Source organism: Ctenopharyngodon idella, chromosome 20 (assembly GCF_019924925.1).
Source record: "Ctenopharyngodon idella isolate HZGC_01 chromosome 20, HZGC01, whole genome shotgun sequence".
Lineage (NCBI taxonomy): Eukaryota > Metazoa > Chordata > Actinopteri > Cypriniformes > Xenocyprididae > Ctenopharyngodon > Ctenopharyngodon idella.
In genome coordinates this window covers 9,173,017-9,198,354 of record NC_067239.1, presented here as the reverse complement: position 1 = coordinate 9,198,354, position 25,338 = coordinate 9,173,017, and the positions used below count along the sequence as shown (strand labels likewise).

General features: G+C 37.1%; 3 protein-coding genes across 4 annotated transcripts; 2 read left to right on the top strand and 1 right to left on the bottom strand.

Moving 5' to 3' along the window:
- Nucleotides 1-144: 144 nt before the first annotated feature.
- Nucleotides 145-5,384, top strand: c20h1orf198 (chromosome 20 C1orf198 homolog). The gene is made up of 4 exons (XM_051875547.1): nucleotides 145-484; nucleotides 1,488-1,538; nucleotides 1,626-2,195; nucleotides 3,965-5,384. The coding sequence occupies exons 1-4, from the start codon at nucleotides 170-172 to the stop codon at nucleotides 4,019-4,021; spliced, it is 993 nt and encodes a 330-aa protein (XP_051731507.1). The 5' UTR covers nucleotides 145-169; the 3' UTR covers nucleotides 4,022-5,384.
- An 875-nt stretch (nucleotides 5,385-6,259) lies between these two features.
- On the top strand, nucleotides 6,260-14,545 carry clec11a (C-type lectin domain containing 11A). The gene is made up of 4 exons (XM_051875552.1): nucleotides 6,260-6,761; nucleotides 8,114-8,225; nucleotides 8,674-8,865; nucleotides 11,155-14,545. The coding sequence occupies exons 1-4, from the start codon at nucleotides 6,651-6,653 to the stop codon at nucleotides 11,550-11,552; spliced, it is 813 nt and encodes a 270-aa protein (XP_051731512.1). The 5' UTR covers nucleotides 6,260-6,650; the 3' UTR covers nucleotides 11,553-14,545.
- Nucleotides 14,546-16,071: 1,526 nt separating this feature from the next.
- Nucleotides 16,072-24,908, bottom strand: selenol (selenoprotein L). Of its 2 annotated transcripts, none has more exons than XM_051875051.1 (10): nucleotides 24,741-24,908; nucleotides 24,428-24,509; nucleotides 24,268-24,321; nucleotides 23,875-23,920; nucleotides 21,676-21,803; nucleotides 20,021-20,135; nucleotides 19,663-19,785; nucleotides 18,144-18,281; nucleotides 17,206-17,358; nucleotides 16,072-16,422 (listed from the first exon to the last, which is right to left on the bottom strand). In XM_051875051.1, exons 1-9 carry the CDS (start codon nucleotides 24,889-24,891, stop codon nucleotides 17,239-17,241), a joined length of 957 nt encoding a protein of 318 aa, XP_051731011.1. In that variant the 5' UTR covers nucleotides 24,892-24,908; the 3' UTR covers nucleotides 16,072-16,422; nucleotides 17,206-17,238. The 2 variants fall into 2 exon arrangements, with proteins under 2 accessions (XP_051731011.1, XP_051731012.1); XM_051875052.1 differs by having other exon boundaries at nucleotides 24,268-24,332; nucleotides 24,741-24,905.
- Between the last annotated feature and the right edge of the window lie 430 nt (nucleotides 24,909-25,338).

Genomic DNA, 25,338 nt, shown 5'->3' with positions numbered 1-25,338 from the left:
CCATTTATTTATTTGTTTTTGCTTGCATGTGTCCAAACAGTTACGTTATACCCAAATGTAACATTTTAAAGATACATTTTTATCTAACAAAAGAGTTATTTTGGTATGAAATAAAATAAAATAAAAGTCTTTTGTGTACGTCAGCGTCTGTTGTCCAGCTGTTGAGGAAATGGCGGCCGCAGCGATGGCAGGGGCTGTGGCGGATCCTCCGCACGTTACGGAGGCCAAAAAGCTGGAGTATTTCTCCTCCATCAACTCCATGGCCCGTAAGATTATGCAGGAGAGGGAGAAGATAAAGGAGAGGTACGGTTCGGCTTGGGATCAGATGAGCCCGGTCGAACAAGACACGGCGATAGACAACGGGATGATGGATCCGCGGATCCGGGCTCGGTATGCCATGCACCGGGTGGACCGAGATGAGGTGATCTGCTACCCGAAACTACTCATCCAGACCGGACAGAAGACCGTACACTTCGGAGAAGAGGTGCTTGTGTTTTGTATTGACGTGCTAAGTTAAAATGGTTATTGTTGATTTAGTGTCGACTTGTTCTTTGGATTTGCTCTAGTAAAGTAAGGCTGGTCAATCCCTAACAATTATTACATTATGATATGAACAATTAAAAACAAACCTTCAAAACTGTCCGCTATTAATTCATGTTTTTCTTTTACTTTTCTTTTATTATTCATGAAAATAATTTATTTTCTTTGTCAAAATACGCCTGCTCACAAGACTCTATAGGTCTAAATTAAATTGTTTTACCAAGTGTCAACTTAAAAAAAAAGTAACATTGTGTACTAAACTTAAATATTCATATATATATATATATATATTAAAGTTTACTATTCAAAACTCTCAGGATTCTCAGGAATAAGTTAAACTGTTTACTAAAGAAATCTGTCGACTTAATATTAATGTATTTAAAATCTCTAAAATTTCAGTGAATTAATCGATTTACTTATCAGATGTTTCAAATGTCTGCACACTAAACTGTTTACTTTGCAGATATGTGTCAAATATCCATCCAAATTATTTTTCAACGCGGAAGGTGTTTTCTGTGAATGTGCGAGACTTCCGATTTATTTGCCGCTATAGGAAAATAACGAAGAATATCAAAGTGCAATAAACTGTAAAACTGCGCTACAAACTTTTATAATTAAGACAATACATTACATTAAAATAATATGGTAAGATATACAATTTTACAATATCAAGCAGCATAACGAGCTGTTTTGTACAGCTAAAAATAACTGGAAGCGAATGACACCGGAAGCCAGAAACATTAAGTTTTACAAATGACCGCGCCCGCTCTTACCTGAAAAATAAGGTGGAGACATTAAACTGTTTACTAAACAAATCTCTGCCCCAATATCTATGTATGTTTCTTAATAAGTTTAAACCCAGATATCTATATGATTTTTTTTTTTTTTTAATATCTAGCAGAAATGACATTACAGCATGTTAACATCTCTGTCTCTTCTGTTTCAAGGACTTAACTTGGCAAGATGAGCACTCGGCTCCCTTCTCTTGGGAGACCAAGGTAAGTAGGCCACCTCTGCTAAAAATACATATTCAATTTGCTAGCAAAGTGCAAACAAATGTGATTCAGCCCATCCTTTCCTAACAGAGTCAGATGGAATTCAGCGTAATCTCCGGTGCAACAGAACCGGCCGTTCCCTCCTCCGTGAACGAATCCAAACCCAAGACCTCTCAGGGTACCAAGCTGCCCAGCAATGATGAGTCCTCCTTCTGGAAGATCAGTGCTGAACGCTCTAGGCTAGAGGGCGAGAAGGCTGAATTTCATTCTCTGACTCCCAGCCAGATCAAGTCTTTGGAAAAAGGCGAGAAGCCTTTGCCCTCGTACCTGAGGCCGGAGTCTGGGCCGAGGGAGTCAGAGGAAGCGCCCGCCCCACGGCCGGTTAAACAGAGAGCCTCCAAACCTCATGCTCCTCCTCCGCCCATTCCCATCAGTGTGACCCCTGTGGCTATTAGTGTGACCCCCACACCTCCTGCTCCTGTGTCCTCATCAGAGGAAGGGTGGGAGAGGGCCCAGAGCACCCTTCCCTCTGTCAGCAGCACTATGGATGATGTGTTCAGTCCTGGTCTGGTCACCAGGTCTTCCTCTCAATCCAACAGCACAGTCAAAGATGCCGACAGGGCAGATGCCTCGCCGACCTCCAGTCCTACATTCTCACAGGTTAGACCTTCATTTCATATAGTTACAGCGCTCCAGTCTGCAACTAAATGGTCACATTTAAATTGTTAAATTTGTATGAATTTATTTGATTATTGTTACTGATTACTGTTAATACATTTGTATTAAATTGTAAAACAAAGAATCCAGAAAATTAAAACAGACAACACAGAATTTCAAACATTTCATAGGGTCCTATTATTGTTACATTTTTAATAATAAATTATTAAATTGTTAAAATTGCATGATTTTAATTGATGAGTCATCCTTTTTGATTATTAAAATTTAATCCAACCATTAAAAATAGAATCCAGAAAAACTGAAATGGAAAACACGGTATTTGTGAAAAAATTAAATGAAATTTTTCCCCGCCAGCATTTTTGAACATTTTCACAAAACTTTCATGGCCCCCAGAATATATTGTTGTATGAATATCTGAACATGCAAAATATCAAAAGAAAGAACAGAGCCTGCTGTTCTTTAAAAAACATTTTATTGTAGCTTCATGCATTCTTATGCAATGTGGCTAAGTTTGATTAAAAAAAGCAACATTTTGAATAAATCTTTTTTTTCTTTTCTGTAAAGACTACAACGTGCATAAGCAGTGCTTCTTTTGCTTGTTTCTGCTCTATTTTGCCTGTGTTTTGATCCGGAGATTCTCTACTCTTTCAGAAGATGTGTAATAGTGCCCCTACCGTATAACAGTGAAAACATAGATTTCCGGAAAATTCAGTCAATGACGGGGAAAGAGTTAAATAAATGATTTTCTCAAAAAGACAGCCTTAAGTAGTTTGGCAGAAATTTTTATAATTATTTCTTAGGAAAATTGAAAATATTGTAACAACTTATACTGCTCATTAATATTTTATAATAAGGCAAAGCCATGTGATCCAAAACAGGAAATAATATCATAGAGAGGACCCCTGTAGACCATGACTGTAGCTGCATCCCAATTCAGAGGCTGCGGAAATTTAAAAACCTAACTTATATTTAAAAAATGAAAAAATTGTGTCATTAGATATTCAAGTAAGTTGAAACCTAATACTTATATTTAAAATTGTAATCCAGCATTTTCTCTTGAAAAAATCTTCACGGCGTGCAATGAATCTTGGGCTTGACTAGGCTGCGAAGGATCCACTCGTTGTAATCTTTGCGGCCCAAGGAAAGAAGGACGCATTCGAAGGAGACTTTGAATTGAGACAACCTTTGTCTTCAAATGTAGCCTTCAAAGGATGCAGCTTCTGAATTGGGACACAGCTTGTGTCAAGATTAATAAGTCTCTTAGAATAACCTTTTTATGACCAGGTTAGTTAGGTCAGTTTGTAATAGAAACACATTGAAAACCCCTTAAAGTATATTTTAAAACTTTGTATTTATGGTTTGAGGAAAATGTTTTTAATTTTTACCTGATGATTACACCACATGACATTTTCTGAGTAATTAAAGGGACAGTTCACCCAAAAATGAAAATTCTGTAATCATTTACTCCCCCTCAAGTTGTTCCAAACCTGTATAAATTTCTTTGTTCTGCAGAATTTTCATTTTTGGGTGAACTATCCCTTTACACCATTTTCAATAAACGTTTAAATTTAAACGTTTTTCAAAACCATATGAAACCAACATGAATACATGTTGAATTATATATTTAAAAAAAAAACAACAACAACATTTTGACACCCATTGACCCACACATCAATTTTCTCTTTGTTTTTCTGGCATTAACATATTAGCCATTGAAAACCCATAAATTGCTTTATTTCCATTTTTTTCAGTTCAACACAAGCAGTAGTATCCTGAAGACTGGATTTGATTTCTTGGATAACTGGTAACACCCGAAGAACCCATTCCAGATCATAGGACCTACAAGCACCACAAACACTACAGAACACTTTCCTTTTAAATCCATATGCTTTAGTAGTTTATTTATAGTGCATCAATATCTCTATGATTGTATTCAAATCTTCATCTGTCTGACCTCATCTCACTAGTTAGAAGTTACTGAATGCATGAGCTATGATACATTGGGAAGGATTTCAAACAGAGCATATGTCTGTCCTTGTTTCTTATGTCGGTTTCACACTTGGTATATTTGCTTGAGTCAGAACCCATTGTCCCTACTTCCCTGTTGGTTTGCTTTTCCGTTGTTATGTTGTTCTGAACTGTGGTACGTTTGCACAATTTTTCACCAAAAGCTGTTTATCATTGCAGCCAGGCAACAAAGCTTGAAATCTTAAAGTTGCAGAACAATGTTTTGATTTTGTTTGCCGTTACTACCAACCTGAGTACCAGCCCACGTCTGGATTGCATTAACATTAACCAAGAACTGTGGTTCACATCACACCAAATCACACCCCTTTTTAGACTCGAGTTTATTTCCTTTGTGTGCAGTTTCAGAAGATGCATTAATGAAATAAGCCAATTTAGATCCACACTAAAACCACTAGTGTGAATGCCACGTCACCGTCACTGCCATAATTTTTTATCTATATATTTATCTAGACCTCGATACTAGTGTTAAGATGCTTCACTGTACATTTATTGATAAGGACCTATATGAGACACCGTAGCGCTAGCATGGTTTTGAGATGACTTGCGCCTTGCTTGTTTTGTAGACTTTTTATACGCGTGCTGCTTTCATTGTATGCTTTGAAGTGAAGCTTTTTCTTCATTCTCCTAAATGTTTTCTTTCTATCTTTTTCCTGTAGCCCAGTACACCAGAGATGACTTAATAACTTAAAGCAATATTTACAATCTCCAATCTTTGTTAGGCCTGAAACATACTCCACACAAGTACGCAAATGTAGAGGCAACATTTAACGTGCATCATTGTTACTAACTCCAGTACTCAAGGGGGCGATAGTGTTACCTTCTGCACCATTAAAACTGAATGTGCTAATATTCAGGTAGCTAGCTAAAAACATGTCGACAGTTGAATAACTTGCATTTGATGATTTCAAAACACTTGGTTTTCAAATGCAATTACTTCGAGATATAATAAGCGTTTGCGTTCACATACTTGCCTGTTGTATGATTCAGGGCTTAATTCACTAGGTTTTTAAGAGTAGGAATAATTTTTGGAGCTTTGTTGCGAGAAGATTTTTCTTGAATACGAAATGTGTGGCCTGGAGCCAGTGTTTATGCATTCACATATCTGTAAAGCAAGAAAACTACAATAAAAGGACACTTAACTCATGTTGTTTGTCACATTCTTCACTTGGCTGGTAGGGGGCAGTGCAGCGCTAATTAAAAACAACTGCGGCAAAGATGGAGCTCTACTCATAAATCCCATGACAGATTTCTGCCATTTCTCAAATAATCAAAGAGGTCTCTGTCCGCTGTGTTATTCATTTTAATAAAATGGATGTGCGGTATAATTGGTCACATATGTGGAATTTTTTAAAATGCAACTAATATGCTCTATTTAAAGAATTTTATTCCCTGGGCAGTAATTTTTATTTTTGGGGATTGACGTTATTGCTTCACATGTTCTGAGAAAGGTCTTGTTAGTTTCTGACTGTAAAATGGCCCTGTGGTTATCCAAGAGGTTTTTCAATATATTTAACTTTTTTTAAGGGCAACATTTACCTCATTATAGCCACAAAGTGTTCTGGTTCCTGACTGATCCAAGATGATTCTGATATACAAGCAGCCAGTCTAACAACAGTAGATTTAAAGAGTTCTTCTATTTGTTAATGCTAGATATCTAAGCTGTTTATCTGTTTTTGTTCCTTGTTCCGTATAATGTCTAGACACAGTCATCTGGGAGAGATTTGCTTAGTTAGACTTTGTTATGTAATGAATTGGATTCTTTTGGGCAAAACTCCATTCTCATATCCTAATTCCTTTCCAAAGAAAGTGACGAGAAGTCCAAATTCCTTCCATGTGTCTTCAACAGAACACAGCTGGTAATGAGATGTTTATCTTTTTCTTGTCATTTGCCCACCATTGACTTCCACAGAACAACATGTTCCCAAGGGACAAAAGCACACACACACAAAAAAAATGTGTTTGTAAGAAAGTTGAGTCTAGGGCGAGAAAATGAATATTTATTTAAATGTTTATGTAAGAGGGAGAAAGAGCTGTGTCAGTGAAACTGCCATGTTAGCACAAAGAATAGAAATGGGAGGAATGAAAAAATCCTGTGTTTGGGTATAAAACGCTCAGGATGAAGCAGCTGAAAGAAAGAAAACAGAGAAAGAAGGAAATCTTTCAGACAAGGTGAAAGGAGGAGGAAAAGTGTCCAACAGCTGCAGAGAGGGAGGAGGCTAAAACAAAACAGAGCTGTATAGAGGTGAACTACAGAGCGAGAGAAAACTAGAGTAGGTTGAAAGCAATGTGACAAGGAGAGAAGGTTGCTGTTGAGTGAACATCAGAAGGGCTGGAAATCTGGGTCTGTATACATATACAAAAGACAGAGAGCTGGCTGAAAAGAAGAAAGGGAAGTGATTTCAAGTGGAGATGATTCCAACAGTGATTCTGGCGGCTGTAGTGGGCTTCAGCGCTCTGTCCTCCTGTGACTCTGCAGACATCACTACGAGATCGGCCACCGCAACAGCTGATCTGTCTCAGGTTAAGACTTTAGATTTACTACCCATGTTTATTGATGGCAGCTTGTATATGAATACAATGAATGATTTCCATTGATACAATCTTTGTATTAAGTTTCACTTAGAAAATGTGTCTTTGTAAACCTACCATGATGCTAAAAGAATACTATTCTTTCTAGTGCCTTGGAGTATTATGTAAATACCTTGGAATTCTTTAAAGTATGATACCATCACTATACCATGATAATACAACACTATGGTTTTATACTTAGGGTTACTGTGTTGCTTTAGATCAGAATTATGAGGCTAATTCAATATGCAACACTGGGGGCAAATGTCAGGAGTATTCATTTCTGGTTGCTACAAATCATCCTTGATCAGCAATCACATTATTTCAAGTACCTGGCCTTGACCTCCATTGTGATAGTGTATGTGTATTCAGTATCAGGTAAAGGCTGAAATACGCTACACAACTTGTAAAATCTAAATAGATTTTAAAACATTACCCATTCCACACTTTCCGACTTTGTAAAGAGTTGCAGAGAAAAATTGGACATTGAGCACTAAACATTTGAGGATTACAGACTAACACAGTTTCAAGTTTTTCTGAACATAAACTCAAAAGGAACATGTGCCTTGTTGCTAGGAGACGCATGACAAATAAAAACAATATGGGTGCTAGGATCGGCTCAAAAATATCAAACATTTTTGCTATCCTCCGACTGGATGGAATCATCAACCGCTTTTCCACTGTCGGTTCTTGAACAGTAAGGAAATGTTTCAATTATATTTCCATTTGAGCTTGGTTCGGCACAGCACGATTACAAACCATTCTCGGCCCGGAATTCTCAGCACAGTTGGCTAACATGCTGGTAGAATCCCTGCTGAAAAATCCAGCTAAAACCAGCTTAAACCAGCTTAAGCTGGTCAGGCTGGTTTTAGCTGGTCTGGTCATAGCTGGTTTTAGAGGTGTTTTGGTTAGCTAGGAGACTGGGAGGCTGGGAGACCAGCTTAAACCAGCTGAACACCAGCTAACCCAGGCTGGGAGACCAGCTAAAACCAGCTTAGGCTGGTTTTAGCTGGATTTTTCAGCAGGGAATTGCATGTAGTGACTTGCGATCGGCACAGAATGGAACGATTAAGCAATGAGAACGGTTTGTGGAAAAGCGGCTATAGTTCGAAGCTAAATAATCAGAGTCTGTGCCCTTTATACACTATGCATTTTTCTGTGAAATCGGCGACTTCCCTGACTTTTGGTACATAGCTTTGTATTCTTCCAGACCATAAATCAGGGCAAAAATATGGGCAAAAGTTGTGTATATAATATTCTTTAAGTCTGGTTTTGATGGAGGTTCTTGTCGTTTAATTCTACAGGCGAGAGAGTTCAATGAAGAGACGGTTAGAGGGCGAGGGGATACTCCTGACATCATAGAACCTGAACCCACCACTGCCGTCTCCGACATGGAGAGCACTTACAACTACATATGTGCGTTACCCAATCACTCATTTCACTTAAACACTTGCGTCTGAAGTGCCAGAAAAGCAAGCCAAAACTGATGTAACGGAATGTATAATGTATTCTACTTGCAATAACAAGCTTTGTCTTGACTTGCACAGATGAAGATGCTTTACATGAAGGCTTGTTAGTGTGGTAGTATTTAATAATCTGGGCATGTGAATTACATAATGAAACTTGGGCATGCTATTTCTTTATAGTCATTTGATGAACTCAATAAGATTCTATCTTTAAAAAAAAACCCTGCTATTGAAGGCTCTCCAAGAATCCAGACATTCTATATCATCAGCTACCTTGTCAACCCCTTCCTCCTCCAAAACACAGTTTCTTAATATTTCTATTCATTCTCTGGTATGCTGCTGCATAGCTTGCTAATGAAAGACTTGATTCACATTTGTCTATTTATAAATTTCTGCAGTGTCTAGACTGGCAGCGATGGATCAGGCCATCCACAGGCTAAATGTGGGACATTACACATTGGACATTAAAGTGACACAACTGCTAGAAAGAGTGTCGCGCCTTGACAATAGACTAGGTGACACTGAGGATGCCATTCAACAGGTCTCGTCCTACTGCAAGGACAATCGCAAAGAGATTGGACGACTAGAGGGTTAGTGTGTTCAGTTATGTGTTATTCTGACATTTATCCTTTCATCTGACCCTATTCCTAACCCTCTTTAACAAAACTACTTCCAATCTGAAATATGACTTTTCTATCTCTCACCCTGATCCATAACCTCTAACCACTTCACCTAACCAAGGGGTGTCCAATCCTGCTCCAGGAGGACCACTTTCTTGCACAGCCATGCTCCAACACAGTTACCTGGAAACTTCAAGGGATCCTGAAGACATTGATTACCTGGTTCAGGTGTTTAATTAGGGCTAAAGCTAAACTCTGCTGGAAGGTGGCCCTCCTGGAGGGTTTAAGTCCCATTTTTATGCCCTTCCCTCGCTTACTTCCCGCCATCTCGTTCACTCGGATGTACGTCATTGCTTAATTTGCATTAGTGCCCACTACTGGTGGAACCCTTGCAATGTGTTTAAATGGAATGCCCTCAGCCCTTGATCACTTGGAATCTGCAATGGATCTGATTTATTATTTAAAGTTTTTTTTCCTTATGAATTTGTTTTACACACAATTCTATTGGCATGTATGTATGCTTGGGCTGTTGGAGAAAATGTAAAAAATTACACAAATGAAAACGATAGCAATACAATAATAAACTATCAATAAACAGTCAGCTTAAGGTAGTTACAAGTATTATGAGGTTAATAACTCCAATATCGTACACTAGAGTTGTGTGGGGTGGGGGTAAATTAAGCACAATCTGCTGTGACATCACAACCATGTGCACTGTGGTCTGTGGAACTGCCTGAAGTGTACATATTGAGTAGACTCGCTCCCCTGGTCAAAATGGAGGGGTCGAGGGTCTGTCCAATTACATGTTGTGGCAAATTCGATGTCTCTGTGTCCCTTCAGTTCTGGTCTCGAAGAAAAACTCACAGAGTCGAAGTTCCAGGTCTCAGAAGTATTTAACTTTATTGTCAAGCAACAAAGTGAGATGCCAGCTCCACATCTGAATCTCTCTTAGCTGGGGCACATTTTTTATACATTTTTCTTATCTCTTAAAACACACCAAAGTAGTATCATTGGCTGGTAATATCCACCCTTACATTTTCCCACATTCTCACTTACAGGGGCTCTCCTCCCTTTCTTTCCCATGTACTCCCCAACCTTTCCACCACAGTCATTTCACCAATATAATTGCTGGTGTTGCTTATGTAAGAGATAATTTTCTTAGTAAGGGTGACCAACTTCCAAATACTGTACATCTTTTGACTTAATTTCTCATAGGCCTTCTGCCAATTTGATGGTCAACCCTTTTCCCATGGGCCAAATGAAACATTGTATCAGACCAGTCAATACTCCCCAGAGGCAAGAAGCCTTCACATGACACCCTTAACAATGGTCTTATTCATTTCACAGCCACCTGTTGTCTGGTGGAAAATTACCAACAAAATATGCTCAGTGGCCAAGTTAACTCCTCAGATACATCTGACCCTTATAGTCACATAGGCCAAAAGGCCTCAAAACACTTCTAGCTTTTATAGTAAGCAAACTAATTCTACAATTGTTTTCTATAGGATGGATAAAATACTCCATCAGGAACTGCCTGAAGTGTACATATTGAGTAGACTCGCTCCCCCGGTCAAAATGGAGGGGTCGAGGGTCTGTCCAATTACACTTCCCTCAGCCACTTGACGAAGTTGAACGCATTTTAAAATGGCGGCGGGGAAATGCTTAGAGAAGTTTGCGAGTTGATGTCTAAAAGTGGAGTTAAACGTAGCCCAGGATTGGACACCCCTGTCCTAACCCAGTCCTAACCCTGCAGACTTACCTCTTATCCCTAACTTCAGCCCTGAACTTCCAATCGTTAAATTCTGACTCCAACTCTTAATTCAAACCTTTTACCCAAGACACTTCCATCCAATCTTCAGACCTAAACCCAATTCCTAAATTCCGACCCTAAACACTAATCCTTATCCTATGCTTGACTGTCAAATCTTAACCCTTACCTAAATTCTAGTCCCTATTTCCACAACTTGTCCTAGACAAAACTCGTAATGCCAATCCCGAACCTAGATCTGAACGTTATAGAGGAAAACCATGCATGTTGCCAATGCTGGTACTGATCTTTTCATTGGGGCCTAAAGTATATTAAAACAAAACTTAACTGTAAAATCTGATTGGGTAATAGTAATGTTCCAGGACCAGAAAGATTGTTGGTCCAGGAATACAGTATGTACACCTCAAAGTACTCCACATGACACTCCTAAACTGAATGTCTATCTTAAAACAATTAAAATGACTGATTAAAATAAATTTTTGATGTTCCAGGCTGTCAGAAAGGCCATAAAATGGGTTACAAATGCATTCTGGCATACCGTGTGTATGAGACATACGCAGACGCATCCCTGAAGTGCCAGGAGCGAGGCGGACGCATGGCTATGCCACAAGATCGCAAGGAGCAGGAAGCTTTAGCTGAATATGTGAAATCAGTATTCCCTGGAAACTGGCCTGTTTGGCTTGGGATTAATGACCAGCGCTCCGAAGGCCTCTACCTATTTGAGGACACAACCCGTGTCACTTACTTCCAATGGAGGAAGCACTTCCTTTCAAGCCAGCCAGATGGTGGGAAACGAGAGAACTGTGTATCCATGTCCTCAGATGATGGAGACTGGTGGGACACCTACTGTGAAAGACGCATGTATTATCTGTGCGAGTTTGATGTTTGAATTTGATCAATTCCTGTATGGTCCAGCTCTCTTCTAATTTTGAATTGTTTTACCGAGAGCAGCTATTCAGTTAAAAAAAAACTGGAGAATTATGCACATGTAGAATTAAGGCCAGTGAATTTAGAGATCACATGAGATGTTTTGATAAATGCATTTCCTATTTAAACAGGATGTTGGAGCAGGACATATCTAGGGCTTTGCCTCCTATTCCCATTGAAGCCCAAAGCAATTCTTTTGGTTAAGACTTTTTTATAAGTGCTTTATTTGCTGCCTCAATAGAAATGATAGAATATCATTTTACCCTGTATTTAGTCTTAATCATGAAAATGTTAATGCCTTTTAAATTAAATATTAAATATCACATTATATCACAGAAGCTAAAATTGGTCAAATTAAACATTTCTTTTTTGTGTGTTTTCAGTTAGCCTTTATTAAAAAGCTGATTACCTAGCCTACTAGCTCAACATAGGACTAAGAAATTGCAATAAATCAAGGTCGACAACAGCCTTTTAAACGTCTACAAACACTCAAGTCCAAGTTAAGCTCAAAAAGTAAACCAATATCCTTCGAAAAAGTCTATTCAATAAAACATAAATAAAATAAATTTAAAGGTGCAATATGTATGATTTTCTGCCGCTAGAGGTCGCTAGAGGCCTATTCAAAACAAAGGCGTAGCTTGATGACGCCAAGTTTGAGTGCGGAATCTTGGGACATGTGGTCTTCACCTCACAGCCGGTGGAAAATAATCCGGATAGGACTCGGGAAGAAATCATGTTCATGGATGCGATTATTAACGTTACTGTAGTATGAAGCAGAGGAGGACAGAGTGTTGTTGGAGCTGAACGAGGCCGCTGGAGCGATTGTTAACAAGAGACGAATGCAACACATGCCTCGCGAGAAGCGGAACTTTTATTATGACACAGTTGCCGGCGCTGCTTCCGCTTTTCCGGTCAGGAGTATGAGGTAACGCAGCTCTGTTTATCATATTAGATACATTTGAGTGACGGCTGCTGTGAGACACTTGTTACACACTGCAGTAAGATTTTAGAATATCATATTAATAAATGCTGGATGGCTTGTGTTGATAAATGGCATGCAATTAATTTTAAAACGTATTGTATGATGGAGAAAATTCTGTATTACTGTTACTAAAAATAAAGCTGCATCTGATTATGCTATGTTAACTACTTGACAAAATAGTGTTTTTCTCTGAGGCATGGTAAAGCATGGTACTTGCAAAAAAAAAAATCAAGAAAATTAGATTTAAACAATAAGACTAAACGTGCTGAGCTATATAAAAATAATTAGTTTTCTGTCTATAAATATATCACATAACAGTTGTTTCATTGTCTATTAAAACATGTAATATATTAAAGCGTCTTTGGTGTTTCCATGGTTTCTACAAAATAAAACTGGAAACCGAGGATAACGCGGTTATGACGCAATTGACAGACGACTCCTCACATGTCCCGGAGCCTTGGTTAAAATTGTAATTTTCTCACAATTAACAAATAGTTGGAAACATTTGGGATATTGTAAGTACTCAAGTGAACAAAATATATAACACTGGCCTAGTGTTTTTTTGATATTTTACTGCAAAATTATTACATATTGCACTTTTAAGTAAAATTAAACAGTCAAAGCCAACTTGCACTGGACGTGCTGGTTTCGGCCGCATCTGAAATATGTGAAACACTTGCGATTCACAACTACCTGCTAATGCACTTACACCTGCGTAAAGTAGCCTTGTTGACAAGTTTGAGTGAGTAAGAGCAAAATGTACAAGATATAGTACCTTCAATGCCCTTTAGTTGGTGATATCACTTCTTTTGAAGCAGAAATAAACTGCTGCAGAAAAAGTTAGGTGCCACGAAAAACAAGTAATTGCTCGTCACAAATGTATTGGAGTAAAGAGTACAGATATGCTTATTCAAAAATGTAGTCAAGTAGAGAGTAAAAGTTGTTTGTAAAAGTAGCCAAAATAATACTTAAGTACAGTTACTAATTACATTTACTTAAATACTTTACACCACTGAATTAAACCAATATATCCACCTGCCATTGTGTAGCATTACCTAAAGGACCAAGCTGCTGTGATTGAGTGGAGACGGGGGCTAATTTACATATTCATATATCCGCTTATACTAAATGAACCAAGCGTGTAGAGTTACGTTCAAGCTATTTTAAGTCATTAAGAAATTATTTTCACAGGAAAAAAAAAAACATTTAAATATGTCATTTTATTTATCAATGATGAGTTTTAAAGATTCACTTTTATAAGGTGTTTGAACACAAATGTGTCCACAGTGTGTGTAAACAACCAACCTGTAATGGTAAAAATCCACCCACTCCGAACAAGCGGTTCCAGATTTCCCCTACTCTAACGTAAGAGTCCCAGCCCCGCCCGTGACTGGTGATGACCTGCCCTATTAGCTTAGCTCCTCCCCTGAGCTGTACACAGTCCGTCATGTTTATCTCCTCGCCAAAGCATTTAACAGCATCATTCAAGTAAGAAATGTATTCTTATTAAAGTTATTTAATAAAGAGCAGTGAGTGATTTTCTGTTTTTCTTTTGTTGTTTGATTCATATTAACAGCATATACAGCAGTAGGTACTGTATATTACGCTCCTGTCACTTTAACACACAGATCTAATATACACATGCGATTTCTTTCCCTGCTGTTTATGTTCACAGACATAACCAACTGTTTGTGAATGTTGTGTGTTTTTGACATAACCTTGTGTGTATTTGACAGTTTAAGTGCAATAAGACGTGAAATCAGTTTAATACTAACAGGACGTGCCGTCTGACAGTCAGCTTTCTGTACGCTTGCTTCGGATGTGTGTGCTCAGAAAACCATCTATCAGAAGTTTAAACTGTTTAAACTGCTTTAAAACGCATGCAATTAACTAACTTTCATGATGACGAAGAACTGCAATGTCACATGAGCATGGCCGCGATATATAATAAAAACCAAACAGATGTTTTGTTAGTTTTTGGCAGAGTATTCGAGGCACGAGCTGTACAGGCTCCGCCCTCTTCTAGAAAGCGGGGTGGGGAGCAGCAGCTCATTTGCATTTAAAGGGTTAGTTCACCCAAAAATGAAAATTATGTCATTTATTACTCACCCTCATGTCGTTCCACACCCGTAAGACCTTCGTTCATCTTTGGAACACAAATTAAGATATTTTTGATAAAATCCGATGGCTCAGTGAGGCCTGCATCGCCAGCAATAACACTCCCTTTTTCAATGCCCAGAAAGCTACTAAAAACATATTTAAAAGAGTTCATGTGATTACAGTTGTTTAAGTGTAATATTATAAAGTGACGAGAGTACTTTTTGTGCGCCAAAAATAAAATAGCGACTTTATTCAACAATATCTAGTGATGGGCGATTTCAAAATGAAGCTTTATGAAGCTTTGAAGTTTTTTACGAATCTTTTGTTTCGAATCAGTGGTTCGGAGCATGTATCAAACTGCCAAAGTCACGTGATCTATTGAAGTTTTAAAACACTTATGACGTAACGAAGCCGCGTTTACTGAAATCATGTGATTTTGGCACTCTGAACCACTGATTCGAAACAAATGATTCTTAAAGCTTCGAAGTCTCATGAAGCAGTATTTTGAAATCACCCATCACTAGATATTGTGGAATAAAGTCACTATTTTGTTATTTTTGGCACACAAAAAGTATTTTCGTCACTTTATAATATTAAAGTTGAACCACTGTAGTCACATGAACTGTTTTAAATATGTTTTTAGTAGCTTTCTGGGCACTGAAAAAGCCATCGGATTTTATCAAAAATATCTTAATTTGTGTTCCAAAGATGAACGAAGGTCTTACGGGTGTGGAACGACATGAGGGTGAGTAATTTATGACATAATTTTCCTTTTAGGGTGAACTAACCCTTTAACAAAACATGCACGAAAACAGCATGTTTTTCCTACCACTCAAAAATGGGCATTTACAACATGGTATAGTAAATGATCTGTGGGGTATTTTGAGCTGAAACTTCACAGACACATTCTGGGGAAACTTGAGACTTATATTCTTGTAAAATCTTGTAAAAAGGCAATAATAGGTCCTCTTTAAGGGATAAAATTATTGACTGCAAGGGGACTTTAAAATTACAATAGCCTACAGATCGAGATGGCTTTAAAGCTAACAGACTAAAATGCCACAAAACCACAAAATCTTTTGTTTGTAAGGTTTGAAAAACATGGATGAAACATACTGAATTATTTAATCTTCTTGATGTTTAATGTTTGCATTATTGCAAGGGTGGTCTACATTTGCTCCGGTCCTGACATTACATTAGTGCTGTTTTTGACTTGTGTTCAAAACTGTAACAGAAATGTGTTTTCTTTTTGTTCTTCTAAAACCTTCTTTAGAATTATGGCTTGTTGTTTCAACCCTGTCAAGTATTTGTTTTATAAGCTTGAATCACTTGGAAACTACTGAAACAGGTTTAAAGTGAAATAAGACTCTTGATCTATGCTGAAAGGTGGATAAAAGTCTAGTCTCATTCTTGCTGATATCCAGCTCTTTATTTAATGTGGACTTCAATTATCAAATTCCAACCTATATAAATCAGTTATATTTATACATTTACCCTTCACAGTAAATAGTAGTTCAACAACTTAAGATTATTTCATTTCATATGACTTGTATAATAAAGTTAATAATCTGATTTTTTTTAATCAAGACAGTAGTTAATGTGTTATTTAGGTGCTAACTCAACAGACGAGAAGCTGAGATGACCAGAGGGTGTAAATATCCATCAGAGACGACTCTTCATAAGTGTATGAGTTTGAGTCAGATCTTCATCCATACAACCTCTGGGGGAGCTGTCTATCTGTGGAGCCAACCTATAGTAACACATATAAGGCCTGAAGTCAGTGACAGCCTAGCTAACAGAGAACGTTCTGCCAAGGTTCTCTCAAAGTTATGAACAAACATTCTTCCGGTAACTTAAATAGAATGTTTGGTCAGAGTTATCTGGTCTTTAATAATGTTTTCAAAACGTTAGCACAAAAACATAATTTACACCTCATTCATGGAACTTTTTCATGAAATTTTTAGTTGGACGTTCATTTAACATTTCTTAAATGCTGCTACTTGCTTCAGAACATTCAGAGAACATTCAAAAGTAACATTCCCATAATGTTTGAAGAATGTTAAAATGGAATGTTCTCGTAACATTCATATAACCAAGAAAAAAGCTTTTTTTTTTAACATATTTCAAATAACGTTTTCATAACTTAATGGGAACATTAGCAGAACGTTCTAAGAACATATTTTTGTTAGCGGGAATTTACTACACTATATATTAATGGAGTTAATGAAGTTATACTCTGAAATCATATTTGTTTCATTTTCCCCTTGTGTGAGTCTCATAGTAAAACAGCAGCTTCCCAATTTTACATTTTACAGATAAGTGAAATGATTTAGGGCAGACTTTGCTTTGTAAAAGAACCAAGGGTTTGGAATGGTTAATATTACAGAATTATTCTGGTCATCGTCTAAATGTCTAAATCTCTTTTTAAAGCCTGGCATGAACATGAATGAGTATAACTTTTCAGGAACTGGAACTACTTATGAGGATGGCAAGGAAGCAAGTAAAGCAGTTCAAAGTACCAGAAAGACCAAACCTGAAAGCTCTTTTTCTCCAGGACTTAAGAATGCTAAGAATGAGCAGAGACGGAAGCCAGAATCTGTGTAGCCGATGGTCTGTCCACAGGGCTTTTACACCGGTAGGAAAATATCACTTTACCACCCTGGTCCAGCACAAAATCACCTCCCATCTGAGAGAGAGACAGAGATAGAGGGATTTTAATCCATTTTCAAGAGTCCTAGACTACAGGGAGACAAATGTTTATTCTCTCACTGAGTATTATGCAATATTTGGAATAGGTTTTTATGGATTTGGCACATTCCACAAATAGCCTGAGTCTCTTAAAAACTTCTTTTTTTTTCTCATTCAGTAAATAGTCAGTGAAAATTCTGATGTTTAACCACAGGGTGTCAAACAAAACACTTTATCAGCTTTTTTAAACCCCTTTGGGCCAAATGGAACATAAAAGTACGTCCTAGACCAGGGTTGGGGTCCCCCGGTAAAAATATCCTTCTGGGGTGTAAAAATCACATTGTATTTGTTGCACGACTTGAGCTGAAGAAGTGAAATTTATGATACTATCATTGTTAGATTTTATTACAGATTTGATATAAGTCTGATCAGTGAAACTAACCCATTATGCAGTCTGACATTCTTCCTTTTTTTCAGAATCAGAATCAGAAAGAGCTTTATTGCCAAGTATGTTTGCACACACAAGGAATTTGTTTTGGTGACAAAAGAAGCTTCCAGTACACAGAGACAACAATAGTACACAGATAGTAAAATAAAAAATAAATATATATAAGATACACATATGTATATATAATATATAAATAAACAAAAATAGACAAATTTGTATGTACAGGTGTCTGTACAGAGGTCTTTTATTGCCAAGGTCTTTTATTGCTCTTATGCCATAAAATCCTGGTATTGGATTCTTATGTTCTGTACATAATATTTTTAGTAAATTGTCACCTGAAATAGATCATCGATGAACTGAGGTGGCACATCGGGTAACTGTCGGTTCATCACCAGAATTCCAGAGTAGTGGAGCATTAACTTAAACTTCATCACCTTGCTGATGGATGAACCCAGACCGAAAGCTTGATACACCTGTAACACAACATTAAACTTTTGTAAGCATATTGCGTAGTTGTGCTTAGAGTCAATTGTTTTATTTGTGATAACAAAATAAAACATGTCAAATTGTGCGGACATAATTTTTGGCCAGGCTGTCATACAAAGAAATTATGAACACATTCAAAAACAAGAGAGAACTGATGAACTATTACTGATTAATCAATGTAGGCTTTTTCTTGAGAGCTTTTTGTTTTTCTATGCAATTTTTTTGCATAGTAAAATAAAACCTGTAGCTGTAGTTTGCCCTTTTTTGCTAAATAATTTTCTTAAATATATACCTTTATTGTTTTGTTCTTCCCTCATATTTAAAGCTGCAGTCCGTAACTTTTTTTAGTTAAAAATGATCCAAAATCAGTTTTTGAGCAAGTACATAACCAGCCAGTGTTCAAAACTATCTCTTTACCTTAGCCTGATTCACAATGGTAAGCTTGTAACAATGTTTTATAATTCAGGTGGTACTGTTAGGTTTCCGCAGGAAATTTGAGCATGCCGCTGTTCATTTTTGCGTCATTACGTCACGTCTGTTTACATAAAGAACAAATCCCAGCTAGTAGGCTATATCGCATGTGATGGATGGCGGATCATTTATAGCCTTTGCTCACAGCAGCTGCAATAATTAAACATCATTTTGATGACGGATTGTATGGTATGACAAATGGACAATTAGAGATTAGACTGTACAGAAATTGAAATCTACAGGTAACGCTAATAAACATTAAATACACATAGTCACGCAATGCTGATGTTGTTAACATTAACAATTTGAGAACAAAGTGTAACAATAATAATAATTTGCACGATTTGATGTGATATGAGCTAAGTGATCATTAGATTTAATTGGTAGCACGATTATTATTGTAATGCTTTTTTCCCCCCAGTTGGTCAGAACAAAAGTGGCAGACATGTTACTTATTTGTTCAGATGACATTCTGCGGTGAAATTTTTTATTTTGGTCATACTTCCAAGACTACAATCTGTGATTCTGAAGTACCTGTACAGTATCCACCGGTGCGGTGACTGACAGCCACACATTCTCCTCAAAACATTAGATTCATCCGCGCGAGGAGCTGTGCCGACGCACAACCCACTTTAAGATGATAATTCCGCAAATAACTGCAATTGCAGGTTTCGAACAGAGATGGCGACAAAGAGGCAAAACTTACGGACTGCAGCTTTAAAATATTTTAAAAATACAAAATATTTTTGTCATATTTTGATGGTTTAATCAAACATTTATGGTCATTCAAAACAAATATCCCCTCCGGACATCAGTTTTGGCCACTACTGTATATAAGAGCTTATAATTAAGCAAAGCAAGGACTAATTATGCTTTTGCACAGTCAATAGTCCTCACCACTCTCTCTGCATCCAACAGCATGTCAAATTCATAGCCTGTCTGACCAAGCCAGAACGTTGCCCCTTCAAGAGAACCATATGAGACCACCAGCACCCGCAATGACTGAGCTTCCAGAAGCTTCTATACGAGAAAAAAACAGAAACAGCGTTGATGATTCAAAGAACATGGTAATGCTGACTTTGGAACATTCTCTACAAAATAGCAGCACAATGTTTTGCCTGACCAAGACCACAGCTGGGTCAACAAGATGTTCTCCAAGCAAGTGTCCATAAGCAGAAATGGCTGAGGTCTGCTACTGGCTGTGCTTAGTTGCAGCTGTGCAGTTTTCATCTTCATTAATGACAGGCTGTCTTACCTTGCTGTCCTTCAACTCAGTCAGGTGGTCTCGTCACGGCTGTCATCCAAAATGCCGGAGCAGCACAAGGAGGAGATTCTCTCCCTTGCCCAAGTACTGACTCAGAGACACATTCCTGCAAGAGTACAGAACAACCACAGTGTACATTACAGTTCAGACATGTCATATCAATTAATGAGCTGGAATTGGAACTGAAATAGCTACAAAAGTAATTTCAATAAATACTGACATTAAAATTTGGGGTAAATCAGAGCATTTACAAAGTTGTATTCCACCATGGTCCATAAAAATTAAGCTTAAAAAGTTACTAAAAATGGTCCATATTTTACATGTTTCCATGTTTATTACAATAATATATACATTACCATTCAAACATTTGGGATCAGTATGATTTGTTTTTGGAAGAAATTAATACTTTTATTAAGGCTTGATGAAAAGTGACAGACATTTACAATGTTCCAAAACATTTCTATTTCAAATAAATGCTGTTCTTTCAAAATTTCTATTCATCAAAGAATCCTGAATGTTTTTCACAAAAATATGAAGCAGCAAAACTGTTCTGCTTTTAACACTGATAATGATAAGAAATGTTTCTTGAGCAAATCAGCATATTAGAATGATTTCTGAAGGATCATGTAGACTGGAGGACACTGAAGACTGGAGTAATGATGCTGAAAATTCAGCTTTACATCACAGGAATAAATTACATTTTAAAGTATATTAAATTACAAAAATGTTATTTTAAATTGTAATAATAATAATTCACAATATTACGTTTTTACTGTATTTTTGATCATATAAATGCAGCCTTGGCAAGTGTAAGAGAAATGGATAGAGAGAAAAACATTACAAAATTCTACTGACCAAAACAGTATGCACAACCCTTATTGATAACTTTATCTCTTTTCACATACTGATACTATCTTTACAAAACATTGATCATTAACTATATACAGAAATAAGTGGAATTATAGATATTGCCTATGGATTATCTATAAAACAACAACAAAAATTGCAGGGTTAAATTTTAACCAGGTAATAAAGTTATGATTCTCACAATGCATGACATATTTAAAGGGACAGTTCACCCAAAAATGAAAACTCTGTCATCATTTACCCACCCCCAAGTTGTTCCAAACCTGTATGAATTTCTTTGTTCTGCTGAACATAAAGGAAGATATTTTGAAGAAAGTTCGTAACCAGGCTGCTTTGGGGCACCATTGACTTCCATAGTAAGGAAAAAAATACTATGGAAGTCAATGGTGCCCCACATTCTTCAAAATATCTTCCTTTTTATTCAACAGAACAAATACATTTTTACAGGTTTGGAATAACCTGAGGGGGAGTAAATGATGACAGAATTTTCATTTTTGGGTGAACTATCCCTTTAAGCAAGAAAAACAAAGTGCTGAAAATTGATTTCAAGCTACTATCCATAACTGGCAAAACAACTGGCTTCCACATTCAGAAACATCTTATAGACTAAATATGTAACCACAAGTTAAGCACTGATGTAATTACAGTTATGATGCAGAGTAATAAACACTTGCAACTGAAGGCCTTCATTTTGTTTCAACAGCAGAAGAACCCTGTCAGTAGTTCTGGATTGTGGCTTCCACTGAATAAGAATAGTGATCATATAATGTTTATCTCACTCTTTAGTTTGGACGTGTATAAACCGTGTATCCGAGCTGAGCGTCTGGGCTGCAGGACACTGGGAAAGAGTTGTGTCGCTCATTTGCATCTGAACATCCAGACGTTTCAAAAAACTATCCCACTCCACCTGTCAATCAAACAAACATCCATTCAGCACACCAAATTACTCACTCACTCTTAAACTAAGGTAATATATTAAAACAATTTAGCATTTAAAAACAAGCAGTCTACGGAGTGCCGTAAGGATACATGGTGATGAAAAAAATATGAGACAGGAGGAAAAATTATATTTCAATGCTTTTGCAGTCTTTTGAAAAACTTTTGCATTCTCTCCCCAATGTATAGAGGTCCACCAAGAAATGTTGCGTTCTCTCGCCAAAGTATTGCATTCCCCTGAGAAATTTTGCCTTCTCTCACTAAAGTATTGCGTTCCAGTGAAATTTTGCCCTCTCTCATCAAAGTATTGCATTCCCGAGAAATTTTGTTCTCTCGCCAAAATATTGCATTCCAAGAAATTTTGCTTTCTCTCGCCAAAGTATTGCATTCCATTGAGAAATTTTGCCCTCTCTCATCAAAGTATTGCGTTCCCGAGAAATTTTGTTCTCTCGCCAAAATATTGCATTCCACCAAGAAATTTTGCCTTCTCTCGCCAAAGTATTGTGTTCCCCTGAGAAATTTTGTGTTCTCTCGCCAAAGTATTGTTCCCCTGAGAAATTTTGTCCTCTCTCGCCAAAGTATTGTTCCCCTGAGAAATTTTGCCCTCTCTCGCCAAAGTATTGTGTTCCCCTGAGAAATGTTGTGTTCTCTCGCCAAAATATTGCATTCCACCTAGAAATTTTGCCTTCTCTCGCAAAAGTATTGAATTCCACTGAGAAATTTTGCATTCTCTTGCCAAAGTATTGCGTTCCCCTGAGAAATTTTGCCCTCTCTCGCCAAAGTATTGCGTTCCCGAGAAATTTTGCCCTCTCTCGCCAAAGTATTGCGTTCCCCTGAGAAATTTTGTGTTCTCTCACCAAAAGTATTGAATTCCACTAAGAAATTTTGCATTCTCTCGCCAAAGTATTGCGTTCCCCTGAGAAATTTTGCATTCTCTCACCAAAGTATTGCGTTCCCCTGAGAAATTTTGCCCTCTCTCGCCAAAGTATTGCGTTCCCCTGAGAAATTTTGCCCTCTCTCGCCAAAGTATTGTGTTCCCCTGAGAAATTTTGTGTTCTCTCACCAAAAGTATTGAATTCCACTGAGAAATTTTGCCTTCTCTCGCAAAAGTATTGAATTCCACTGAGAAATTTTGCCCTCTCGCCAAAGTATTGTGTTCCCCTGAGAAAATCTGTGTTCTCTCGCCAAAATATTGCATTCCAAGAAATTTTGCCTTCTCTTGCAAAAGTATTGAATTCCACTGAGAAATTTTGCAATCCCTCGCCAAAGCATTGTGTTCCTCTGAGGAATTTTGCCTTCTCTAGCCAAAGTATTGAATGCCACCAAGAAATTTTATCTCGCCAAAGTATTGCATTTCCCTGAGAAATTTTGCGTTCTCTCGCCAAAGTATTGCATTCCAGCAAGAAATGTTGCGTTCTCTTGCCAAAGTATTGCATTTCCCCAAGAAATTTAGCGTTCTCTCGCCAAAGTATTGCATTCCAGCAAGAAATTTTGCCTTCTCTCAGCAAAGTATTGTGTTTCCCTGAGAAATTTTGCATTCTCTCAACAAAGTACTGCATTCCACCAAGAAATTTTGAGTTCTCTTGTCAAAGTTTTGAATTCCACAGAGAAATTTTGCCTTCTCTGGTCAAAGTATTGTGTTCCCCCCCGAGAAATTTTGCCTTCTCTAGCCAAAGTACTGAATTCCACTGAGAAATGTTGTGTTCTCTCGCCATAGTATTGTGTTCCCCCCCCCGAGAAATGTAGCCTCCTCTAACAAAAATATTGCATTCCACCAAGAAATGTTGCGTTCTCTCACCAAAAAAGTATTGCATTCCCTGAAGAAATTTTATGTTCTCTCGCCATAGTATTGCGTTTCAGCAAGAAATTTTGTATTATCTAGCCAAAGTATTGCATTCCCCTGAAAAATTTTGCGTTTCTGTGGGTAACACAAAAATTTCCACCCATCTATTTTTTTTTTTTTTTTTTTTTTTTACCATCATCATGTCCCTTTAGGGGCTCTATAGCAAACATATTAAACATTAAAAAATTATATTACTTACTTCCAGTTGCAGTAAGCCTTCAACATTATCTCGAACCTCTGCAATTCTGTTAAATTGCGAAACAAATATTAGTACTATTATCTATATAGTATTATGCCACTGGTACCCAATATTTAATGGATAATGTACAGGACACAGAAGAGCATTTTTTTATAATTTTTTTTTTTATATTGTTCTATCATATATATATATATATATATATGTGTGTGTGTGTGTGTGTGTGTGTGTGTGCGTGTGTGTGTAATTCTGTTTATTACATTGCTACTAACCAAATAAATACATTCATTTTATTGGTGACTAATTTATTAAATTGTGAGGGTTACCTGGGAAATTGGTCAATTAAACAGTTTAGCGGTTATTATACAAAACCTTTGAGAATATTTCCATACTCACTGAAAAAATTGTTCCCATAAACTTTCTGCTTCCTTTTGGTTCTTCACACCCACACTGAAAGAAAACTTATTCATATCATGGAAGGGAGTTTATTATTTTGTAGTACAAGAAAATATTTCAAACATGAACCATGGCCATGTTTAAAGACAAGTATACACACCTGTTAAAGAACTTGGCCCCTGCTGACATCAGACCAAATAATGGACGAATTTTCTTATTTACAATTTCTTGTGAAGAACCACCTAAACAACAGTAATAAATATGAGAATTCTATATCTATATACTGTATTCTGAAAATACAACAGTAAATTATAGTAAAACAAGCCAATTATTAAACAATGCAAAGCAGAAACCTTTTTTATAGACACTCGGACTTTTAAACCATAATCTATACACACGCACACATACTGTAACTTACATACATACATTGCACACCCATAAGAGGTAAAATGATCTCAAATTGTTTAGGATACCTTTGGCGAGATCATTTTCCACATTATCTAACGATGTTCTAAGAAATCTTTTCAGTTCGTTCAGAGCCCTTATAAGTGCGTTTTGGTCCACTTCAGTAGCCATGCTGTGCATACAGTGAGTTGCATATTGTACTGACCATCTGTCATTCATTCAGCAAGATCAGGTGATTGCGCGATCACGGAACCTAAACGGTGATTGGTTGAACCTCATCAGCGCTAAGGAAAGTAACAGTTACCACGTGTTATCGTTGTTGTTGTTGTTGTTTTTTTTTTCTCCAGTCGTTTGGAGTATGTTTGGACAATTTACGTCAAAAAAAATATCACCGAGAAACTGAAATAGAAATTGAATTGAAAAAACAGTGACAAGTTTAAATAAATGTATCAGACCAGCTTCCGGGACGCACGGACCCTAGAACACGTACCACCTAGTGGATGTACTGTATACTACAAGCCGCCTTCTTGCCTACCCTGGTCAGTATAAATATTGTAGAAGTTAAAATAATATTATTATTATTATTATTATTATTATTTAATTATTACTAATAATAATAATAATAATAATAATAATAATAACAATAATAAAAAAAAAGATAAATAA